Source organism: Misgurnus anguillicaudatus, chromosome 13 (assembly GCF_027580225.2).
Source record: "Misgurnus anguillicaudatus chromosome 13, ASM2758022v2, whole genome shotgun sequence".
NCBI lineage: Eukaryota > Metazoa > Chordata > Actinopteri > Cypriniformes > Cobitidae > Misgurnus > Misgurnus anguillicaudatus.
This window is the reverse complement of record NC_073349.2, coordinates 32,326,537-32,350,801: the sequence shown is the minus strand read 5'-3', so window position 1 is coordinate 32,350,801 and position 24,265 is coordinate 32,326,537. Positions and strand designations below refer to the sequence as shown.

General features: G+C 41.8%; 3 protein-coding genes and 1 long non-coding RNA gene across 9 annotated transcripts in view; 2 read left to right on the top strand and 2 right to left on the bottom strand.

Moving 5' to 3' along the window:
- Positions 1-131: 131 nt before the first annotated feature.
- Positions 132-15,817, top strand: cntrob (centrobin, centrosomal BRCA2 interacting protein). Its single transcript, XM_073874845.1, has 18 exons — positions 132-267; positions 821-1,042; positions 1,194-1,389; positions 1,682-1,772; positions 1,992-2,064; positions 2,151-2,271; positions 10,216-10,332; positions 10,411-10,527; positions 10,737-10,814; positions 10,982-11,185; positions 11,455-11,580; positions 11,666-11,799; positions 11,956-12,081; positions 12,177-12,324; positions 12,516-12,591; positions 12,684-12,830; positions 12,929-13,330; positions 15,705-15,817. The coding sequence occupies exons 1-18, from the start codon at positions 212-214 to the stop codon at positions 15,815-15,817; spliced, it is 2,547 nt and encodes an 848-aa protein (XP_073730946.1). The 5' UTR covers positions 132-211.
- Positions 15,818-15,880: 63 nt separating this feature from the next.
- LOC141369353 (uncharacterized) lies at positions 15,881-16,546 on the top strand. The gene is made up of 2 exons (XR_012373016.1): positions 15,881-15,978; positions 16,388-16,546. It is a non-coding gene; the product is annotated as an uncharacterized lncRNA (long non-coding RNA).
- Positions 16,547-17,897: 1,351 nt separating this feature from the next.
- Positions 17,898-20,987, bottom strand: LOC129431550 (SPRY domain-containing SOCS box protein 2). 2 transcript variants are annotated; one of them, XM_055189527.2, is made up of 3 exons: positions 20,497-20,987; positions 18,438-19,152; positions 17,898-18,164 (listed from the first exon to the last, which is right to left on the bottom strand). In XM_055189527.2, exons 2-3 carry the CDS (start codon positions 19,120-19,122, stop codon positions 18,034-18,036), a joined length of 816 nt encoding a protein of 271 aa, XP_055045502.2. In that variant the 5' UTR covers positions 19,123-19,152; positions 20,497-20,987; the 3' UTR covers positions 17,898-18,033. The 2 variants fall into 2 exon arrangements, with proteins under 2 accessions (XP_055045502.2, XP_055045503.2); XM_055189528.2 differs by having other exon boundaries at positions 18,438-19,025.
- A 131-nt stretch (positions 20,988-21,118) lies between these two features.
- The window catches only part of actl6b (actin-like 6B), a 7,307-nt gene continuing 4,160 nt past the window's right edge, over positions 21,119-24,265 (bottom strand). For 3 of the 5 annotated variants that reach the window (XM_073875663.1, XM_073875662.1, XM_073875664.1), the window contains exons 3-13: positions 23,979-24,141; positions 23,755-23,855; positions 23,548-23,645; positions 23,324-23,418; positions 23,110-23,216; positions 22,946-23,035; positions 22,706-22,767; positions 22,401-22,515; positions 21,811-21,891; positions 21,638-21,733; positions 21,119-21,555 (exon numbers count right to left, since the gene is read on the bottom strand). In XM_073875663.1, coding sequence (XP_073731764.1) covers positions 21,229-21,555; positions 21,638-21,733; positions 21,811-21,891; positions 22,401-22,515; positions 22,706-22,767; positions 22,946-23,035; positions 23,110-23,216; positions 23,324-23,418; positions 23,548-23,645; positions 23,755-23,855; positions 23,979-24,090 — 1,284 coding nt within the window. In that variant the 5' untranslated portion in view covers positions 24,091-24,141 and the 3' untranslated portion in view covers positions 21,119-21,228. The remainder of the gene's footprint in view (positions 21,556-21,637; positions 21,734-21,810; positions 21,892-22,400; positions 22,516-22,705; positions 22,768-22,945; positions 23,036-23,109; positions 23,217-23,323; positions 23,419-23,547; positions 23,646-23,754; positions 23,856-23,978; positions 24,142-24,265) is intronic. The other 2 variants (XM_073875666.1, XM_073875665.1) reach the window with 1 other exon arrangement.

The window sequence follows — 24,265 nt, the reverse complement described above, 5'->3', positions numbered from 1 at the left end:
AAAACCCAAACCGTTTGAAAATCGGTAGAAAATTGAGCAAGTTATGGTCATTTAAAAGTACCTGCACCATTAAACTCAATGCTACGAGTGAGCGAGCGCCCTGTCGTAAGATGGCCGCCAGGACTCCGCCTTGAGCCATCTAGCCTTTATACATATCTATGGTTTAAACGGAAGCGGTTCGGTTCATGTCGCGGTTTGATGACGTATTTCCATGGTTGTTGTCATGGCGCGTTTTCAAGCGCGGAATCTGGTCGAGATGCACGAACGGTAAATAAACTCTTGTCAAAACTTTCTTAAACTTTTAAATCTCTGAAAACTTTCACTCTGTCTCTCATGAACTTTCTTAAGTACTGTCAAATGAAAATGTTGTAATGAAGTTAGTTGACACAGTGAGGTAAATGTTAGTAAAATAATTCTCGATGTTTTTCCCGTGTTTGGTGCAGTTACTATAGAAACGCATGTTTGGATTCAAATTCTAATTTAATTCTTTAACTATTCAAAGGATCTCATTAAAACGAAGTAAGCAAAATAAAACATTAAATGAAACAAAACGTTTAATGGCAACGAAATACAAAATCAGCTGCGAGATCTGTAATGATGAAGCTTCAGTATTGATTGACAGAGAGTTTTAGATCTGTGCTCTATAAACTAGTGTTCATGTTACAATCAGTCAAATATAAATGATGAAAACAGAAAATTGTGTGTGTGTGTGTGTGTGTGTGTGTGTGTGTGTGTGTGTGTGTGTGTGTGTGTGTGTGTGTGTGTGTGTTCTGTCTGTGTCTGTCTGTCTGTCTGTCTGTCTGTCTCTGTGTGTTCACAGTGAGATGTCAGTGAGCAAAGAGAATGTTGATGATGATGATGATGCACTCAGTGATGTTGAGCCTCTTCCAGCATCAACTCTTCATCAGTCTTCTCTTCTTACTCGCTCATGGCCGTCTTCTCCACTGTCAGCATTGTCCTCATCTCGTGAGGTCACCGCCCGCCTCTACAGTTCACTGCAGCATAGCCGAAAGCAGGAGGTCAAAGGTCACACTGCTGCCAGGTACAGAAGAAGAGTTTGATTGAAAGTTTAGGTCGCTCTTGTATGGACACGTGACGTCACACAGAAACACGTATTCAGCATCACATGGTGCAGAAAAACAGACGTTTGAGAGAAAGCTCATAATGTTGTGTATCGTTCACTGTCTACTCAGAATGATGGCAGCCACGCCCCCTCTTCTCTCTCATGGGCTGGAAGAGACACAGGAGGCGGGCTTCACTGCAGACTCCTCCTCCCGTGGAGTAATTGGCTCTGGATCACAGGAGGCGGGGTCAGAGGTGGTGTCAGAGGGTGATGGCCTGTCACAAGCGATGGACCTGGAGAAAAGAAACGGATCAGCGCAAATGACGGTAACCTAGAAAATCTCTGACAGGAATGACGACATCACTTATAAAAAAAAGACCCTCAACAGAACACAGTTTGGATTTTGTAATCAAACACCTGAATTACATCATGAGTGTTTGTTTATTTAACACATCAGTTTTTAAAAACGTAGAAATCTCCAAAATGTTCATTGTTGAGGTTTCTTCATGAACTGCATTTGAGTGCATCAGCGTAACACAAAGCACTATACTCTTATCTTAAAGACTTCAAATCCATTATAGTGTTACTGTTTGTTTGTTTGTTTGTTTGTTTGTGTAGAGTGGCAGGATGCATATAGAGGAAATGGAGAATGTAAGGACACATTTACAATCTATACTGAGATCCAAACCAACAGCTGCACACAGACACGGTAAGCACACGATACAAACACAACAACACACCGCAATACAACATTAACATGTTGCGGACGTCACTACATCTGTGTGTGTGTGTTGATAAAGCACAAAATCTGTTTCTATATCAGATTCATTTTTATTTTCTGAATAAGTTTGAAAATCATTGTTTTTGTTTGGTCACATGTGTTTCTGAATGTGGTTTGAGTGATTGACCTTCACCTTTGACCCTCCAGAGTTTAGGGCTCCTGTGTCCCAGCACCTCCTGAATGACTCACATGACAGCGACTCGACCTCACACCTGCTCAGGTGAACAGACCACATGTTTGGGTTTAAGATGTCTGTCTGTTTGTGTGTTTAAGCTGTCTGTCTGTCTGTCTCTCTCTGTGTCTCAGTGCTGCCGTGTCTCTGGATGAGTTGTTTCCTCGATATTCTCGACTTGTGGACACAAACTCCAGTGTGTCAGAGTTGCAGATGTTGAGAGAGAGTCTGGAGAGAGAGCGATCACAGCGTAAGGTAATGATGTTTATATGAGGGGTTGAAGGACAGGTCATGTTATGTGTTAACTTAAGAGCAATGGGATGATCAGGATCCTGACGTGGCGTTGAGCTTAACTGTACATTATTAAAAAACTAATTATCAAATCAATCATTGAACGAAACATATTTACAGAAGTGTAGATGAGTTCATATGTATGTGTGTTTAAGAATAGTTTGGGTGACTCAGAAGAATTATTACTGATATTTATTACCCATCTCACACACTTGTGTGTGTGGGTGTGTGTGTGTGTGTGTGTGTGTGTGTGTGTGTGTGTGTGTAAAAACGGCTATATATATTACACTAATATTCCATTTACTCTCTGTTTGTCCGCTATGCAACGAGACACACATGCACGCGTTATCCTGCCTGGACCAATCAGCGTTCAGGTAACAGCGCAAGTGATCTACCCCGCCCTCACAGAGACAGCAGCGGAGTTTAGCAGGATGCGGAGACATTATCAAAGTTTGCTGCAGTATAATTAATAAGACGTGCATTTGCCGGTTTGATGAAGTGTTGTGCGTACATGCTGACGTAAGTGTGTCATGTTTAAATACATGTGTGTTAAGAGTTTTAATCATGTATAAATGCGACAGTGATGTTAAATTGTTTACGTGCATGATGTAACGTTAAATGTATACGTTTATGTTTACTCATACGGTTTATTCATACGTGTAATAACTAACGTTAGCGTGAGAAGTATATTTAGATGTTTGTTGTATTTTATTAAGTTTAAATTGTTTGCAATGCGCCGGCGCACCTAGTGTAGACAGAGCAGCCTCGCGCCAGCTGCACGAGACCATTAACAAGGTGTCAGGTTTCAGATGCGAGTGAGCTCTATAATATGGAACCTATATGTCGCTGTTATTCAGTCTTGGTTTAAGTCTAAAACAGTTTATCTGTTTCTAGTTCACTGTGTTAGTATCATTGCTGTATTTACTTTGGCAACATATTATTATGTCTGTACTTATGTATATATTTTTATCTTTGTTTATAGAAAACCACACAAATATACACTCATCCATAGAAATCAGTTGAGTGGTAACAATAAAAGGGTTATTCCCAGAAATTGACAGTCTTCGCCTAGTCTCTAATCGGACATCCTTTGGTGGGCCAGTGTCTAGAACCTTCAATTGATTTCAGTGGTGAAAACTACCATACATAAGTTTCTTCATGGTCCTTCGAGCCGGATACTGACTTACAAAAGGTGTAGAAGATGTCACACAATACAGAGGATGAACCAAATGTGCGAGTCCGAAGGAAAATGGTTCTTCCCGCACGATATGAGGATTACGACCTCACTGGTTTCAATTTCCCAAAAGCTGTTTCACAACCCATGTTACCACTCACGTCTTCAACCCAACGGGCTAAATGCACAGAGAAAGAAGATGCAGCTCCTCATATCCCAAACCTACCAGAGTTTGATTTTGACAGTCCGCACCGATCGTCAGATGAAGAACAGTGGGAAACCCGATCAGAAAAACTGAAAAGGGAGAACGAGGAGATGCGCAAATCGTATGATAAAATGCAGCATACTCTACAGATGGTACAGCAGGAAAGGGACACCTTTCAGAGCAAAAATGATCAATATGAACAGGAGCTCACCGAACTCAAACAACAAATGAAACAATTACAAATTCAGATGAGACAGCAACATGGTACTGTTCAGTTTCTTTCACCTATCATCCCGTCAAGGCAGCATAGTCCAAAACATCCTATACCTGCACCACGTGTTCACGTTTATGCCAAGTCTGATGATATAAGCTTCAGACCTGTACCAGTACCGAGTCTCAGATCTCAGAGGGATAGGCTCACAGTGCCTACACAACATTCAACGCCAGCGGTGGCCCCACAAACTAAATTAAGTCCCTCTCCATACTACATACCCCAAGGAGCTCACGCATCAGTAGAGGATGACTCTCAAGATCCAACATCCAGACACACTTCAAGGTGGGACCCGTATAGCACCTCCAAGGACTGTGGAATACCATGTCAGCCACACAGCCCATCACCCCCACCTGAGCAAGAGGTGATGTATAGAGGTCCAGCCCCCACAATACCTGACTTTGTGCACCCTAACCCAAGAGAGTTTGCACGATTAAAACTTGCTCTGGACAACATCCTACCTGCTCAAGCAACTGAAAGATTCAAATTCCAGATTCTAATGGACCATTTGAAATTAGAGGAGGCATTACTCATTGCTGACTCATATAGCCATTCACAATATCCTTACACCAAGACAATGGCCGCCTTAAACCAGCAGTATGGTCAACCACACCAACTGGCATTGCAACGCATTGCAGAATTAATGGATGGTCCAAACATAGCCAGCGGGGATATAAAGGCTTTTAGACTGTTTGCTCTCAAAGTTCGTTAACTGGTTGGTATGCTGGAGCAGTTAGGAAGTGATGGCAGCTACGAACTACAGTGTGGCTCACACGTTTCACGATTGCTGGGGAAGTTGCCACATGATTTGAGATCAGGCTTCAGGCGGTTTGCACATCCTCAGAGTGTGCCTATTCCTACTTTGTTGGACCTTTCAGACTGGCTGGAGTTTGAAATTGAGGTGCAGGAGGATAGCACAAGATTTGCAGTCGACAACCGTAGAGCCCCGGTGTCACGGAACAGAGAGACGATGAGAGCGCCAAAGACATCCACTAAAGGCACCACAATTTTTCTGGGCACAGAAAAAGCGAGCTCAGAGTCTACACCTTCAGCTTCATCTTCAAAACCTACCTTGAAACCCTACTGTCCATACTGTGATCAGAGCAAACACTCGCTAAATAACTGTACCAACTTCAAGCAGCTCACTGCTGATCAAAAGCGAAGCTGGGTGAAAGATAACAACAGATGTTGGCGCTGTGGTAGAACTCATAAGTCAGCAGAGTGTAACCTCAAAATGCGTTGCAAACAGTGCAATAGTCGACACCTCATGGTTTTACATGACATCAGTCTCAAGGGTGCGGAGAGTTTGAATCCCACTGTAGAGCAATCAGAGGCAACAAACTCCTGTCTGCTGAATACTATGAACGAAATTCTGCTCATTCATAAACCCCCAGCCAATCGGAAGGTATTACTGAAAATCAGCAAAGTGATCTTTAGAAATGGGAAACGTAGGATGATTGCATACGCTATCCAAGATGATGGATCTGAAAGGACCATAATCCTCCACAATGCTGCTCAACAGCTGGGCCTCAAAGGTCAGCCTGAGGACCTCCCACTGCGAACAGTCAGGCAGGAGTTGCAAGTACTCAGTGGTGCCACAGTCTCATTCACAGTCTCTCCAATAGGTCAGCCCAGTAAACGATATTTCATTAAGGGTGCCTTCACAGCTCAAAAGTTAAGTCTAGCCGAACACACACACCCTGCAAAGACTTTGAGAGAGAAATATCAGCATCTTAAAGGGCTTCCCCTGCATGACTTTAATGAAGTCTGTCCAGTCCTACTCATCGGGTCTGATTACCCCCATCTAATCACCCCAGTGGAACCGGTGAGGCTAGGACCACCAGGGGGACCGGCTGCTGTAAAAACTCGTCTGGGCTGGACATTACAGGGTCCGGTTCAACACATGCGGTTAGAGATGACTGATCAACAATGCCTGTTTACCTCAGTCTCCTCCCCACAATCAGATCTTCAAAAACAAGTGGAGAAATTGTGGCAAATGGATGTCCTACCATGGCGCAGCGAAAAAGCTTGCATTCGCTCCAAAAGGGACCAGGAGGCAGTGGAACTTCTAGAAACTAAAACAATCAGGGTCAATGTGGATGGTGTCAAGCGATATGCAACTCCCCTCTTGCGTGCTAAAAACATGCCCGAAATGAAAGCACCAAAAGAAGCAGTCTTATCACAGTTGCGATCTACTGAGAGAAGACTGACAAAAAATCCAGAGCAAGCAGCCGCTTATATAGCTGAAATTTCAAAACTAGATCATGCTGGCTATGTGAGCAAAGTGTCAGATAATGTTGAGTCAGAAGATTCAGGATTTGCAAACTCCTGGTACATCCCACACCATATGGTGCGGCACAATGAGAAGAACAGGATAGTTTTCAATTGCTCATTCCAGCACCGGGGTACATCCCTGAATGAGTATTTGCTTCCTGGACCGGTGTTGGGCCCATCTTTACTTGCCGTTCTACTCAGATTCAGAGAACATTCAGTTGCCGTCAGCAGTGACATAAAAGGAATGTTTCACCAGATAAGATTACTTCCAGAAGACAGACCATTACTGCGGTTCCTCTGGCGAGATCTGAAATTGCAGGAACAACCCAGTGTGTATGAATGGCAAGTTCTGCCATTTGGCACCACATGCAGCCCTTGTTGTGCTATCTTTGCCCTGCAAAAACACGTGCTGGACAATAGCCAACCTGGTGATGACATCCGCCATTCTGTCCTGAAATCCTTCTATGTAGACAATTGTCTACAGAGTTTCACCTCAACAGAAGAAGCGAAACAGTTTGTTGACAGAATCAAGAATGTACTGGCAGATGGAGGTTTTGAGCTGAGACAGTGGTCCAGCAATAAACTCTCAACAATAAGTCACCTTCCAGCAGAGGCTATTTCTGGCAGTACAGAGCTTTGGATTTCTCAAGAACGAACAAACCTGCAAGAATCCACTCTGGGACTTCTCTGGAACCAGGAGACTGATTCTATCTCCTACAAATACCGGTCCATCGGAAGCACGGACACAACCATGAGACATATTTACAAGATTCTGGCTAGTCAGTATGACCCTTTGGGTTATCTCATTCCTTATACCACACGAGCCAAGATTATTGTGCAACGTCTGTGGGACAAAAAACGTGATTGGGATGATCCACACTTGCCCAGTGATTTACTGCAAACTTGGACCGAGTGGCAAGAAGAGCTACCATCATTACAGCATATAAACCTCCCTCGATGTTACTCCAGTCCCTTGAAAGACACAGAGATGAGTAAAAGAGAAATACACATCTTCTGCGATGCCTCGGAGCGTGCATATGGATCAGTTGCATATCTCAGGACTGAGGATCAGCATGGGGAGGTAGAGGTAGCTTTCATAACAGCAAGATCACGTGTAGCTCCCAAAAAACAACAATCTGTTCCTCGCTTGGAACTGTGTGCTGCTCTTACCGGGGCTCAACTCGCTACAGTACTTCAAACAGAGTTAACCCTGAGCATAGAACACATCACCTTATGGACTGACTCCACCACTGTCCTCACATGGTTGCAGTCTGACTCATGTCGGTTTAAGGTTTTCGTGGGTACTCGAGTGTCGGAAATCCAAGACCTCACTGAACCACACAGCTGGCGATATGTGCCTTCAGTAAGTAACCCAGCTGATGACATCACAAGGGGTAAGAGCCTTTGGGAGCTTGGTACAAGCAGCCGTTGGAGTGAGGGACCAAATTTCCTAAAAGATCCATCTAATTTGTGGCCAAAATGTCCAAACCCTGTGGCCATAGATGATACTGAAGTACGTAAAAAGGATTCCTGTAGTACTTTAGCCTGCTTTACATTCTCAGATTTTAGTCAGTTTAAAACCTTTGAGGAGCTAGTAGAGTCTACCGCTCTTCACGGGGCGGCGAACAGTAGCCCAACAGCCAGCGACTATAGAACAGCTGAGATGACTGTTCTGCAACAAGCCCAGCAGGAATGCTTCCCATCTGACTTTGAACTACTAAAGAATGGCAAACCCCTTGCTCGTAATAGCCGCCTACGAGATCTAGACCCAGAATTCGATACAGAGATAGGCTTAATCAGAGTGGGCGGACGTCTACGGCACAGTCCATATCTTGATCCAGACAGTAAACACCCTATCGTGCTTGACCCTAAACATCCCATCACTAATCTTATCATACAAAGCTATGACTCAAAACTCTGTCACTCAGGTGCTGAGAGGGTATTTGCTGAAATTCGCCGGAAATACTGGATTCTTCGTGGCAGAGCAGCCATAAAACATTGGCAGCGAGGATGCTTTGAGTGTCAAAAATGGAGGAAAAAACCAGAAGTACCAAAAATGGCAGACCTCCCCCCTGCCAGGCTACGCCTATTTAAACCTGCCTTTTATTCAACAGGCATGGACTGCTTTGGTCCTTATGTAGTGAAAGTAGGTCGTCGCAACGAGAAAAAATGGGGAATTATATTCAAGTGCCTTACCACCCGTGCAGTGTATATTGACCTTCTGCATAGTCTCGAGGCAGACTCCTTTCTTATGTCCCTCCGACGGTTCACAGCAAGACGAGGGAAACCCCATGAGCTGTGGTCAGATCAAGGCACCAATTTTAAGGGAGGTGAAAAGGAACTAAAGGAAGCATTTGTAGCTTTAGTCCCAGAACTGCAAAGACAATTAGCTAGTCAACAGATCCAATTTAATTTTAACCCTCCAAACTCCCCGCACTTTGGAGGTTGCTGGGAGTGAGAAATCCGCTCACTGAAAAATGCCCTCAGGGTAACTCTAGGAGCTCAATCAGTACACTTTGAGGTCCTCCAAACGGTGCTTGTGGAGATTGAAGGAATCTTGAACTCAAAACCACTGGGCTATGCTTCCTCGGACGTGTCAGATGCAGACCCAATTACTCCAAATTGTCTCCTGATGGGGCGGCCAGACGCTTCGCTCCCTCTGACAATATACCCACAGTCTGAGTTGGTCAGCCGACGTCGATGGCGTCATAGTCAGATCCTTGCAGACCAATTTTGGAAACGTTTCCTTAAATTCTACCTCCCCGGTCTTCAGAATCGTCAGAAATGGCAGAAGGACTCAGTAGACATCCAACTTGGTACTACTGTACTGATTATCGACCCCCAATTACCTAGAGCTCTTTGGCCGGTGGGACAAGTCAAAGAAATCATCCCTGGAGCTGATACTAAAGTGAGGGTAGCCAGAGTTAAGGTGGGGGACAAAACATACACCAGACCAGTTGCACGGCTTATACAATTAACTGCAATTCCTGACTAAATAGAATAACAATACATTTCACAGCAGCATAGAAGCCTTTTATATATGTACATATTTCACATGGAAATATGGGGGCTGCTTTAAAACAGTCTTTATATATTACACTAATATTCCATTTACTCTCTGTTTGTCCGCTATGCAACGAGACACACATTCACGAGTTATCCTGCCTGGACCAATCAGCGTTCAGGTAACAGCGCAAGTGATCTACCCCGCCCTCACAGAGACAGCAGCGGAGTTTAGCAGGATGCGGAGACATTATCAAAGTTTGCTGCAGTATAATTAATAAGACGTGCATTTGCCGGTTTGATGAAGTGTTGTGCGTACATGCTGACGTAAGTGTGTCATGTTTAAATACATGTGTGTTAAGAGTTTTAATCATGTATAAATGCGACAGTGATGTTAAATTGTTCACGTGCATGATGTAACGTTAAATGTATACGTTTATGTTTACTCATACGGTTTATTCATACGTGTAATAACTAACGTTAGCGTGAGAAGTATATTTAGATGTTTGTTGTATTTTATTAAGTTTAAATTGTTTGCAATGCGCCGGCGCACCTAGTGTAGACAGAGCAGCCTCGCGCCAGCTGCACGAGACCATTAACAAGGTGTCAGGTTTCAGATGCGAGTGAGCTCTATAATATGGAACCTATATGTCGCTGTTATTCAGTCTTGGTTTAAGTCTAAAACAGTTTATCTGTTTATAGTTCACTGTGTTAGTATCATTGCTGTATTTAATTTGGCAACATATTATTATGTCTGTACTTATGTATATATTTTTATCTTTGTTTATAGAAAACCACACTAATATACACTCATCCATAGAAATCAGTTGAGTGGTAACAATAAAAGGGTTATTCCCAGAAATTGACAGTCTTCGCCTAGTCTCTAATCGGACATCCTTTGGTGGGCCAGTGTCTAGAACCTTCAATTGATTTCAGTGGTGAAAACTACCATACATAAGTTTCTTCAGTGTGTGTGTGCAGGTGTGTGAGCAGCAGGTGTCGTCTCTTCAGAATAAAGTTCTTCTGGTTCAGCAACAGTTTACACTCGCTGTAGCTGCTGACCGCAAGAAAGACATCATGATCGAACAACTTGACAAGGTTCGTACACACACATATATACGCACACACAGACACACTGAGTGTTTATTATTGTGTGTGCGTGTGTGTGTGTGTCAGATGCTGGTAAAAGTGGTGGAGGGCTGGAGGAGACATGATCAGGACCGAAGTGAGGAGATGAAAGTCCTGCAGGAGGAGAAGCAGAAAGCAGAGCGAACACTTCATAAACAGAGAGAGGTATACAAGTGTGTGTGTGTGTGTGTGTGTGTGTGTGTGTGTGTGTGTGTGTGTGTGTGTGTGTGTGTGTGTGTAGCTCAGACCATCAAATTCAAGCTAATAAAGAAATGTGTTTCAGGCAGGTCGGTGGATGCTGAGAGTTACACAACAGTTTTAATACATTCACACTGTGTGACGCTGCTATGTAAATGTGTGTTTGTGTGTTTCAGACTCTCTCTTGTGTGGAAGAAACGCTCAAGAAAGAACAGAAACACAACCAAGAGTTGCAGGACACCAACACACAACTGGTAACTAACACAAACACTCTCACATACACATCCTACCACAATCACGTCTCCATGACTCCATTGAGAAGATTTTTCTGCTGGTTATCCTGACATGAACTAACTGAAGCTAAACGTGTACTCGCACACAGCTTTACTCTTCAGTACTTCTTTGTCTTTGTGTGTTTCAGGAGCAGCAGGTGTCAGAGCTGCGAGTGTGTGTAGATAATCTCCAGCGCTCAGAGCAGAAACTCAACAATGATGTGAAAAGAGAGAAAGAGAAACTTCTGACACTCCAAACTGAGTCCCACAACAAACACACACTTCTGGAAAAACACAACCAAGAACTCCAGAGACAGATCACACAAAACACACAAGAGCTGGAGAGAGAGAGAGTGAGAGACACACACACATTCAGTTTGTTTCCAGTGTTGAATTAAACCCATGATCAGTGTATTCTGTCGAAGGCAATGCATTCTGGGATTGGTTTAGTTGTAAAACACATCTCATGTAATGTCAGATGATGAATCTCAGTGTAATATTGAGGTCAACATGAGCAACATTGATGACTACAAGATATGCAACTCATGAAGGTTTATAACAAAGCCTTATGTCTCACACTGACTGTGTGTGTGTTTGTGGGTGTTTGTGTGTTTGTGTTTAGTCTCGGGTGAAACAGGAAGTGATTGTGCGTGAAGAAGCCCAAAGCAGAGCACAGCAGCTGCTGAAAGATCTGGAAGAGACCAGACGAGACCGAGACAGTCTGAGATTGGACCGAGCTGTCGAGCAGGTAATTCACAAACTAATGTGTGCACAACTCGTCCTGTGATGACGTCATGACTGTGTATGTGTGTGTTTGTGTGTGTGTTTCATAGACACGATTTGAGTCACTGAAGTCACAGATGGAGGCGGAGTTTCGATTGTCAGTGGAGCAGAAACTCAATGATCAACTGTCAGTCATACAGGAGGAGAACAGAGTACACAACACACAACTGAGAGAACAACACAGGTACACACACAACACACAACTGAGAACAACACGGGTACACAAGCATCTATCTGAAAATGCATTTGTTAAGTGGACAGAAACACACCCGCATCTCTTTTGTCTTTTGTGTCTTTTTGTCTCTGTGTGTGTGCGCACGTGTGTGTGTGTGTGTTAAAGGAAGCAGTTGTTGGATCTGAGTGCGAGACACGAGCGAGATTTATCGTCACAGCTGGATCAGTTCAGAACACAGTTACAGGAGAAAGACCTCAAACTACAACATCTTACACATTATTACCAGAACAAGTACGTATACACTGTGTGTGTGTGTTTGTGTGTGTGTGTGAAGTACATTTGTGTGTGTGTTTGTGTAGTACATTTGTGTGTGTGTTTGTGTGTAGACTGTCAGAGATGCAGGAGGAGTTGGTTTCCATGGCAGCATTAAAAAAGAGGCTTGAGACGCAGAGGGAGGAGCTTGTGTCTCGGCTTCAGGGAATGATGCGCTCTCATTGGGCAGAGGCTTTACAGCTGTTGACCAATCAAGAGCTGGTACTTACAGTATCATGTCAGATTTAAAAATTCAGCAACATTTCTTATAATTAATATGATCCTGTGTGTGTGTGTGTGTGTGTGTGTGTGTGTGTGTGTGTGTGTGTGTGTGTGTGTGTGTGTGTGTGTGTGTGTGTGTGTGTGTGTGTGTGTGTGTGTGTGTGTGTGTGTGTGTGTGTGTGTGTGTGTAGATGGAGAGTGTGTTTGTACCTTCTAAAATCAGCTGTTCTCTGCAAGATACATTGAAAAGTGAAACACACCTGCCAGGTATATGTTGTCCCCCACACACACACACACACACACACACACACACACAGAGTCATATATTTACATGCACATACTCATGTTTTCTGTCTCAGTTACACAGGCGGTAGTTCTGAATCTGTCCAGAGAGAGAGAGAGCGAGCGAGAGACACATGGACAAGCACAGTTTCATTCTGATTTGTGGAATTGCAGTAATTCATTTACACCTCTGGAACCTGTGCTGGACAACACTCATCTGACAGGTACACACACACACACACACACACACACACACACACACACACACACTAATGAGAAAACCTTCCATGTGTGAATACTCTCCACTATGTGTGTGTTGTAGCTGTCAGTGACTGCAGTGCATTGTGGGTCAGGCCTGCGATTGCAGAAGAAAGAGAGAACAGCGCAGAGAGAAAGATGAAAGAGCCCAACACAACCCAACTGAACCAAAGCCAGGACCTTAACCCAAATCTCAGTCGGTGTCATCAAAATCATAGCAAAGTTGATCAGAACCGAGATGTAAATCAGAGGCAAAGATTAAGCCACGCCTTCACAGAGTCACGGTCCAATCACAGCTCTAGCTCAGATAGTGGGCTGGGCAGAGGCGTTGCTTCTGTAGTGTTGTACGGTAGTGAATCAGAGAAGGCTCCACCCATCAAAGAGGAAGCCCCGCCCAGCAAGATGGACGTTTCCTCTTCTAATGAAGACAGACAGAGTGAGCTGCAGTATTATGTATCAAAGTTACAACACACGCAGACACACAAAACAACATACATGATGCCATCTGGGAAAACCCATCGGATGTCACACTGAAAGTTTTTCAGAAAAATCAGTTTTTTGCCAAAATTACTATAACATCTTATCCATCTTCTCGGCAAAATTCACTTATTTAATGCAGAAAACTAGAGACCTGGACCGGCGGAGGTGCAACACAACACAATCACTCATAGCTTAACAAAAAAAACCTCAACTGTCTGTAAATGTACACACTTCTCACCAGTCCTGTGTAAACTACGACACGCAAAGTATTTTTATGCAACATTATCGTGAGATCACGGCGCACACGAGAACAACAAAAGTCTGAAGTATCTGCTCACTTTAATGATAAATTGCAGGGATGTATTTTGGGTAGAAAGCTGCTGGATAGATTTTATATCACCTTCAGTCCTGTGATTGTTTTATGTCACTTCAGTGATGATTATTATAATGATGTGAACACAAACCCACTTTAATATTGACGATGAAAGTTAATAGCTGTGGTTTAGTTAATATAATAACACCGTATTTGATAGAGTATAATAAAGACTTATAATAAAAATGAGTTAAATAAGTGAAATACATTTAATGTTAAAACAAACCGCTATACTCATATGACCAGATTTACTAAACGGGGTAAATTAGTGATGGGAGTGGAAGTATCTGCGGGTTCTTTACTAAAAAGGAGCAAATGAAATAAGATGGTGCTACAGCTGATTTCCATAATGACCAACACAATCTACTAAGAGCAGCGCAAATGAGTTCAGTGCCCGGTTGCATGAAACTCCTTAAGTTAGGGTTTCCCTGAGGGAGAAAAAATCCCTGATATTGACGGTTTCAGCAGTAACAACATAAACAAGCGGCTGTCGCGTTCGCACGTAACTTTAAACGTAGTTTATTTATATAACAAGCAAAAAAACAACACACAGATTACCTATGAAACCAAAACATTTGTTTTTTTTTCGAGGAAGCATTTGTTTAAGAGATCAGTTTAGTAACTAGTCAGACCATTAAAATAACTAAACCAGAAGTAAAGTTCGGATCCAGACGTGTATCACGTGCGTCCGATGAAACCGTCTATAGTCCCTTAAGTTTTTAAGGGAAAATGTGACTTAAGGACTTTGTAGCAATGCATAGCAGAACTTAAGGTAATACTTTAGCATTTAAGGGTAAATACTTATTGACAGCCTTAAGGTTCACTTAAGGGTTTGTCTTGCAACCCATTTTTTATTAAGGACACCCTTAACCTTATATTTAAGGGATTTCTTAGCTTAAGGACTTTCATGCAACCGGGCACAGGGTCGCAAATAAGCAGAGCTGATGCTCCTCAGGTGCGGGTGATCTACTAACACCTGATGAGCTTAAGTTCAGCACCACGGACGTCACAGTCGAAAATTCGGGGTGTGAAATCCCAGTTAATGAAGCCATTAGGACACTGAAAACAACCGGAGGACAAAACCATGAAAGTTTACAAGAAGTTTTGAAACACCTGCTATTGTGTGACTTCCAGTGACTCCTCTTTTATTTACTTAAATAACATGATCTGGCAAACAATATCCTCTATGGCGTTACATGTTAAAAAATCCTCTGCCTTGTACCACGTGTTCTTTAATCGCTGTGATGCCTCTTTCTCCTATTAGCAACAATTGCAACCACTTCAAGTGCAAAATGATTTGACGCCTTTTTCTGCGTTAAATAATGGCACAAATATCAGTAATATCACACGAGCAAACATTGGTAAATGACGTTGCATGAATCCCATAAATGTTGCTTCTGCAAGGGAAACTCCTAGAAATGCATATGCAATAATAACTAGACCACACCTTTACAGCGCTAATGATCCACTGCACATCTTTAGTAAATTCAATTCAATTCAATTCAATTTTATTTATATAGCGCTTTTCACAAGTGTTAATTGTTGCAAAGCAGCTTTACATGAGATGATGTCTTCAAAATCTTGACAGACAGTTGTTATTTCATGACAAAATGAATGTTTGTGCTTGTGTTAGCTGTTAGTAAATCTGGCACTTAATGTTCAATTGTTTGCAAGTGTTTTGTGTTCCTTGTGCTCAAATTGATCATTCTGTATCTTTGGTATTTTTGGCCATTACCCCAGTACAGTGATACTCAACTCTTCTGCTTTCATTTTCATGGCCTCTCTTCTTGTTTTTCTCAAAATTCTGTTCCTAAAAATCATCAGGCGTCTTCAGTTAACCATAACTTTTCTTTAGAAAGGTCTTAAAGCCAGCTTTCATCTTGTATAAAAAACTACAATTGGTTAAATTTCACCATGTGATGGATTTTATCAAATTGCTTCACATACACACACTCACACATCACTTCCTGTCTTCTGCATCAGTTACTGGAGCGTTCCCCTGGAGACCCAGTAGAGGAACCAATCAGAGAGCAGCGAGCAGCTGATGTCACTCACCAACTATACACTACACAACAACTGCAGGATAGTTTCAGCAGGTAAGAAACACACACACACACACACACACACACACACTCCTGCTCTCAACACAAAACAAAGACAAACTGTGTGTGTGTGTGTGTGTGTGTGTGTGTAGGTCTGTTAAATGTGTAGTAACCACAGTACAATCAAACCAGGAGCAAAAATCAGATGAGCAGACCGAGGTGAGTCACATTTCACCAATGACTGTTGTGTTTAAAGTGGTTGTGAGTTTGTGTTATTATGAACATAACATCCAACTCTTTATAAAAGTCACTGTGATCCAGAAACTGTGTTTGTTTTATGTCAAAAAGAATTTGGGTTTCATGATCCGTCTAGATGTTATATCAATCTTCTTCCAGATTTTGCTCTCTGTGCCACCCAAGTGTTTTGACTTTGCAAAAAACATGGTACAATGATTTCAACAAAAATAATCTCTTTGAAAGAGAGACCTCTGTAGAGAGTGAAAATAAAGCGTTTGATTCTCTGAGATCCTTCTGGACTCTGGCAGGATGTAAACGTGAGGTGTGTGTGTGTGTGTGTGTGTGTTTGTGTGTGTGTGTGTGTGTGTGTGTGTGTGTGTGTGTGTTTCAGTTGACTGTGTCATCTCAGCGTGGTGCTCATCGTGTGGTCCAGAGCAGAAGAACTTTAGGACACAGAGGCGGAGCTCAGCGAGTCTGGAGATGATTTTACTTGTTTCATTTATTCATGTTTTATAAGATTTCAAATAAAAACTCTTTACTGCATTTTAAAGTTGAATTGTTCTTTGTGTCTAAGTGCTATGAGTGATTTTAAACCCCGCCCACTGAAGACACAGCAGCCAACCTAAACCTTTGATTTATTTCTGTCATAACAGAGAAGCTCATGGGTTCAATTCTCAGTAAACACAAACGCAATAAATCTAATGTAATGCACTGTAAGTCACTTTGGATAAAAGCATCTTTGTGTGCAGTGCAGTATTTCTCTTCCTCACAGTCCAGATGAGAAAGAAATGACAGATGTATGAGATGTTAGTTTTGTCCAATATAAGTGTGATTCACTCAGAGATCTGTCGTCTGATTGGAGGAGAGACGGAAATCAATCTCGGCATGATCACGTGAGAATCTTTTACTTTCAGTATTAAGTATTAAGTCATAGATGTTTGGTATTGTGAGAATGCTTTTATTTTCATTATTGTACTTCATTTAAAGGGGACATATCATGAAAATCTGACTTCGTGTTTAAATGCTATAATTGGGTCCCCAGTGCTTCTGACAAAGATCAGCCCAGTAACTTAGTTTTGGTAAACCAAAAATAGCTAATTTAAATTTGTTCCCCTTGTGATGTCAGAAGGGGATCTTATTATAATAATACCGCTCCTTAATCTGCATTTAACCACGGCACTGACATTTAGTGCAGAGAGAGAAAGGATAATTGACAGCACAATTGAGTTTTTAATTTGATCAGTGTTTGCATTTCATCAGCTTATTTGCATTTTAAAGGACACACCCAAAAACAGCACATTTTTGTTCGCACCTAGTGTCAATGTTAACATGCTATAATAAATTATCTGTGGGGTATTTTGAGCTTAAACGTCACATATGGACTCTGGGGACACCAAAGATTTATTTGACATTTTTTAAAAAGTTGTAAAATGTCCCCTTTAAATGATCTGTGTTGATTAAAATGCATCAAAGCATTATATTACACTTTTTACAGTAATGTGATCATTATAGAGACTAATGAAATGTAAAGTCATGTTACAGGTATTACAGTAATGACATCACAAACACTTAATCTGTAAACTTCCAGGATGTTTTTACTAGTCAATCCAAATCCTGTTCACACACACAGGGCTTTTGGTTGTACCATGCTAGGCTCAATCACTAGTTAAATCACCTCTGATTATGAGTCAAGACACCCAGCAGGCTCATACACTGATGATGAGGATGATGATGATGATGATGTGCATGTGACTGTTTTGCAGATCTCATTCTTAAATAAAGATTGTTCTAGTTGATTCCTGGCAGTCTTAACTCACCTGTGACACCCAACTATCCTGACCTGATCAGACTAAAGATAACTTTGTGTGTGCGGGTGTGTAGTTTTTGCTTCAAAACTAGTATTTGTTTTAACATGTATCCGTTTATTAAGGTGCAAACGTTTTAAATATACATAAGAAATCAAACAAAGTGTCATGTATTTAAATAAGCGTTAAATTAGTATTAAGACAATCTACAGTATATTCTCTTTCATCAGTCTCATTGAGTCTCATCTGTTGTGTTTAATAGGAGGCGTCGTACAGCAGGTGGAAATGCCGCATGAATCCTGTTCATCTTGAGATGCTGACGAACAGAGAAACGACTCAGAGTCTGAAGAGTCGGTGGATCATCTGGAAAACATCAACAGATTACAGTATGAATACAAACAGTCTGACAGAAACACACTATAGCATTGTCTCTCTTCCTAACCATAGTAGGTCGCCTATTTAGACTGCACATCAAAATGATGAAGGCAATCCCACAATGCATTGCAACCTGGTTGACAGCAGATATATTTAGCAGACATCTTGTGTGAGCAGCCTTGTTAATGTAGAGAGCGCACATCAGTTCAGAGGTTTATAAGCGTGCGCAGTACTGTTATTTATGTGTGATGTCACACTCACGTGTCATGCCGCACAGGTAGCGTAAGCAGATTTTGGCTCCTCCCCAAACACAGCTAACTGCAGGGAAAAGCTCCGACCCTTTAGGGAGGTCCAGGAAGGCGATGCCCAAAAAGCAGTTATCCACCACGTATCCCAGCGTCCCTGCGTCTGCATCCACAACCAGCAGTATGCGATCCGGAACCCGTAAGACTTCCTTGGCTCCGCCCTTAGGGTACTGCCCCACTTCTTTCCCATCGTGCCAAAGCCGATTGGTCGAGAGCTGCCATCCCCAGGAACAGGTGTCGCCACCTATTAGCGCAGTGTAACCAGAGGTCTGCAGAGGACATTTTTGTGTGGACACACCTAAGAGGGCGTGGCTTCCCCTGTGTTGCCTCCCCCACAGCACCTCCCATACATGTAGCCCCGTCACAACACCGACTGCGGCACGAACCCCATCGCTGCTCTGTTCCACATGCTCACGGGACACACATCCACCCGATGAACATGTATTTAGATTAGGAGATAGGTGAGTCTGGCTCCATCGTGATCGTGGGTGTCCGGGGGGAACAGGGGGCGTGTCTAAAAGCACAGCTAAACGAATGGGTGGAGCTACAGAAAAAGACAAAAAGGACGACGATGATGATGATGATGATGTATTCTTTCTATGATGGCCATCACTCAGCCAACAGCACAGTGTAAGACCCATCCAATCAGATGAAAGCAATCTCTACTAGTCCTGTTAAACACACAAAACAAGTGAGTGGAGCAGTGTGTAGTTATATAAATGTCATTATAAGCACGGCCTGACACCTACTGCTCTTGAGAAATAAAAATAAACACTAACTTCTAAAATACTTAATATTATGCTTGTCTATTCAGATTCCTGGTTGGGACAGGTTATGTGTGTATACATACACACACACACACACACACACACACACATACACATATAAATGTTTCTTAAATAAATGCGTGCATGAGTATTTATTTATATATACACAATAAATACACAGTGCACACACATATATTATGCAAAAACAAACTTTTATTTTATATGCGATTAATCTTTTGACAGCCACAACATTCATACTTAAAGGTGCAGTGTGTAAATTTTAGCGGCATCTAGTGGTGAGGTTGCAAATTACAACCAACGGCTCAGTCCACTGCTCACCCCTCGCTTTTGAAACAAATAGAAAAGCTACGTTAGCCGCCACCACACAAACATGTCATCATCGGAGACAACTTAGTAAAAAAATGTGTCCGTTAAGGGCTTCTGTAGAAAGATGGTGGCACAAAATGGCGACTTCCATGTAAGGGGACCCTCGGTGTATGTAGATAAAAACGCCTCGTTCTAAGGTAATAAACACATAACGGTGAAATGTCTTTATACAAAGCTGATAATATAGTTTTGTTTATAATATTGCATTTCTGTCAAGAGATCCTTCTAAAAAATTACACACTGCACCTTTAATGAAAAACTGGTCCAACACACTCACTTTTACTAGTTAGTTTAAACTCATTTAAGTTTCATTCTTTTCTAGAAAGAGTGTGTTGCATCATTGATTTGTTTGATGGTTATGCATCTCTTCTTAACTTTACAGCATTTATACAAATGTTTTTCATTGAACTGACCTGTTTAAATTCACTTCAAGTATGATAACAGATCTGTCTGCTATTTTTAATGATATTGAGTTTTTGACATCATGACAGTCAATGCTGAAGTGTTTGGTTTGTAATTCAGTAGCATGAGAAGAATCATTCAGTTTATTTATGTTGAGTCTGAATCAGGAACTTTTCTTGATTTATCTGAACCTAATTAAACCCCAATAACTGCAGCTAAAACAACAACACATGTTTTTAACTTAATATTTCTGTTTTTACACAAATTAACCTCCAAAACAAGCCTACTAAAAGAGTTCATGTGACTGATATATTTCTATAGAAGACTTTATTAAGTATTATCACATCAGGAATACTAGCAGTACTGTGATTGTGAAATAATAAATAAGAGAAATGACGTAATGATGTTAGTTAGTTCAATAAGAAGCTGACGGTAGAAATATAAAACTGAGTTTCTTACCTTGCGTGCGCGCGATGACTGTGCGCGCTCTCTTTCGTTCACGTCTCATTTAAACATTACTTATCTCCAGTGCGCGCCTCTGTTGTGACGTCACCGGTCAAGGTCACCACTGAGAGTGACGCTTCTACTGGACATCTAACGTGTGCACATCCTGCGATGACGTACTTCAGTAAGAAGAACCCGTCAACATGTTAAGATACTAAAGTAAAGCTGTCATCAGAACAGAAAGAGTGGATTTTGACTGAACTATAGTTAGTGTCTAAAAAGATTCACTTTAAAACTATAGAAAAGATGATCGATATTTTCCACAAATTAAATGAAGTTTAATGACATTCATATTTTTCCATTATAAGTTTTATTACACAGTGACAGCAATGCAAATTTGATATTTGTATGAGTTTAAAGTAAATGTGTTGAATTGTCATGAAAATAATACCACAATTCAGTGTTAATTGTCCTAAAATTAAAGTCTCTTATTTAATGTTTTTAGGAATGTGACCTAACATCAGCATCATATTTCTGCATCAGATCTGCTTAACTGTGTTACACAACCAGCCAGACACAAAAGACCTGAAGTTCAGTTTATCATCTGTGTACAGTGAAGAGATGAAGAGTGATGATGTCACACATGAGCTGATGATGTTTATTAGACGGCTGTAAATATATCATGAACATCTAGAAGAGTCATTCAGTTTGTACAGAGCAGTAACATTCACTGTGTGTTTTTGTGTGTCAGGGACATTTTTTCTCCACACTTTGTTTTCCTCCTTCATCATATTCCTGTTTGGAGATCCACATCTGTTGGAAGGTGCCCTGTAGACAGTATGAAGATACACAAATACACACACACACACACAGTAAAAAACTTTGGCATGAAGTTAAAACAAAAATGACTATAGCATCCTTGTGTTTCACATAATAACAGCTGTGTGTCTGCGTGCGTGCGTGCGTGTGTGTGTCTGTCTGTCTTACCAGTGAAGCCAAAATTGATCCTCCAATCCAGGAGCTGAATCTTCGCTTTATGGAGCTGTTAGAGGCAATGAGCTTCAGTCTCATACTCTAGAAACACATCAGATCTGAGATCAGAGTGAGATTAGAAGTGAGATTGAAGTGAGAAGTGTTTGAGATGAGATGAACTCACGGGCGGTGCTTTCTGTGACAGTTCTCTGTTGAGTCTCTCTGTGAAGCCCTGTAAGAGTGTGTTACCACCCGTCACAATCACGCTGCCGTACAAACCCTAAACACATGATGAGGAACATCTTCATTCTCCTTCATTTGATTTTTCTCTCTCACAGACGGACACAAGATTCTCACCGGTCTGATGTCCATATCGCACATGCCGATGCTTGTCGTGACCACGTGTCCGACGCCCAGCATCGTGTTTCCGGACAGGCCCTGATAAATCGACAGCTCTGTTAAGATCGGATTTAAAACCAGCCTGAGTTTTCACTTTATTGTTCACTGTTTCCCCGTCAGCATTATGTAGAAAAATTGCCAGCCAGCGCCAACATTTTCATAAAAGTTAAATGCCTGCCAGAAAAAAGTATTTTACAAATATATAAACATACAACATATCAAATGAAAAATCAGACTCTCTGCTTTCAAAGAATAACAAACGTTTCATCAAATCTTCATGTGTTCTCTTTTATCACCTCTCAAATATGGGTCAGGTTTTTAAAAAACACAAAATTTTGATCAAAACATACACAGAGTTTTGATTGAGTGGATGCTTCAGTGTTTTATAAGTTGTGTAAGAGCAGAAAAATGGTTTGCTGTGGAAAAACTCATCAGGGAAGCGTCATTGTGTGGGAAGGTTTTCTCTTAATTGATGAGATAATTGGTGTGGACAGAGTTAATAAAGTCATTATATTTCAGGTTTTATTTGACAGACTCTTCTGTGATACCTTTACATTAGAAGGATCAAAGAGACCCTCTGGTATCCGTAAACGTTCAGCTCCATATTCTGTACTGTAGCCACTCGGCATCTCGTAGTGAAGCGTTGGCATCTGAGCAGCCACCCTGAACACAGACACATTGTGTGTTCACTACATACATACAAGTTTGTCTAGATTCGTTAAGCATTAACCTGGTGAAATATCACTAAATTAAAAGACTTTTTCTTTTCTTCTGTTTTTGTAAGGGTAGAAAATGTCATTAACCTGATACATAATGTAATGTGTGTGCGTGCGTGTTTCTATATTTCACTCACTGTTCATCATACGGTGAGTCAGACACCTGCAGCACAGATGCCTGAAAATCCTGAATCACCTCCTGAAACATATTTCACTTCAGTGTATCGGTGAGGTTCATATAAGTGCTCATCTTTCTACATTTTGTTCATTTGAATGCTATGAGCTCCTCTGTTTATTGGCCAATTTGTGCATTCATCTCCTTAACAAGTTACATACAGTGAGGTTTTGTGCACTTTTGTGTCTTTCTAGCCTCTCACATTGCACATGTAGGTGTGCCAGGACTTTGTGACCGGAGGGAGTTTGTCTTTCTTTATCCAGACCGGAGGTGCACCTTCTCTCACGGGTTCCTGACAGACACAGACAGACCAGAGACTCAACACGTGAGAGAGATACAGGAGACCGGCGGGGGAACGGCAGGTACCTTTGAAGCGATCATGTACGGAGGAACCGTGTCGATGTTCATCTCCTGGAATAATTCACGGCACTGCATGGTGATAAAATCGCCCGCCAGAGGAGACTTCACAATCCCTCGACACAAGACAACACAACTACACTTGAACACAGACAGTTATCTGCCTTTTTTATTACTTGACCAGTTTTCAATAACTACCCGTACTCTTTCTTTTTGTACTAACCTTGCTGCAGGACGTACCCGTCATGCACTGGGATGGCAGTGGTGTGTGTCGCTCCGCTGTCCAGTATGAGGCCTGTGGCACGCCCATTAGCAAATCTACAGCCAATCGGGTTAAGGTGATGTATTGTTACAGATCATTACATCGTTTTGTCTGTAAACAGAAACGTTCTGTTCAGGGGATTCCGATTGGCCGAAGTTCCCGAGTGGCGGTTTCTGATTGGATACGCGGTGAGTACTGCGGTCTTGCACAAGAAGAAGGCTGGAATGTTGTAATGCTCAAATATCAGTTCAGTTAACTTCTCTCGCTTCGCCCACGAGTTCCACTGTTAAAAGAGAAAAATACACAAAAACACGATAACTGTCTGAGCTCAGCTGCTTATTGCTTTGGAGGCCAAGTTCAAAATCTTGATCTTGTTAATGTGAAAAACTCACTGGTGCTTCCGACATGAGGACAGGGTGTAAACTGGGATCAGATTTGATGTGTTTGCTGTAGATGTGGTCGATTATGGCTTGAAAAGCGTTCCAATCCTCAACTAATGGAGACAAAAATGAACAATAGAATACAAATGTAGGAAAGAAGAGATTTGTAGTTACTGTGAGCGACACACAATCATATTGAGTGTGGGTTTTTTTGCATTTGTGTGTGTGTGTCATACTCATGGCGTTCTTTAATGGAGATATGAGCTCTACACCCGCTCTTGGCACATGCAGCGCTGTGGTGTCTATGTAATAGCTCCGCCCGCAGCTTGTATCTTGCTCCGCCCCCATTTCAGCTAGCTCCTCCTCAATGTGCACTCCTATAGAAGTGGGAAAATCTGCCTGAACAGCAGAAATCTTTATTAATAAAAACACTTAGATTGACCATCATATCAGGGGTGTTTTATGATGTAATCGATAACTACTTCAATAACATCATCTCAAACTGAGTAATAAATAATATTTT

What these genes read in the sequence shown, in the direction of transcription:
- cntrob (XM_073874845.1), top strand. Translation starts at nt 212, where the DNA reads ATGGTTGTTGTCATGGCGCGTTTTCAAGCGCGGAATCTGGTCGAGATG. An exon ending in GAGAGCGATCACAGCGTAAG is followed by an intron (nt 2,272 to 10,215) that starts GTAATGATGTTT and finishes GTGTGTGTGCAG; the next exon opens with GTGTGTGAGCAGCAGGTGTC. An exon ending in CAACTGAGAGAACAACACAG is followed by an intron (nt 11,800 to 11,955) that starts GTACACACACAA and finishes TGTGTGTTAAAG; the next exon opens with GAAGCAGTTGTTGGATCTGA.
- LOC129431550 (XM_055189527.2), bottom strand. Translation starts at nt 19,122, where the DNA reads ATGGGTCTTACACTGTGCTGTTGGCTGAGTGATGGCCATCATAGAAAG. An exon ending in CTACCTGTGCGGCATGACAC is followed by an intron (nt 18,165 to 18,437) that starts GTGAGTGTGACA and finishes GATGTTTTCCAG; the next exon opens with ATGATCCACCGACTCTTCAG.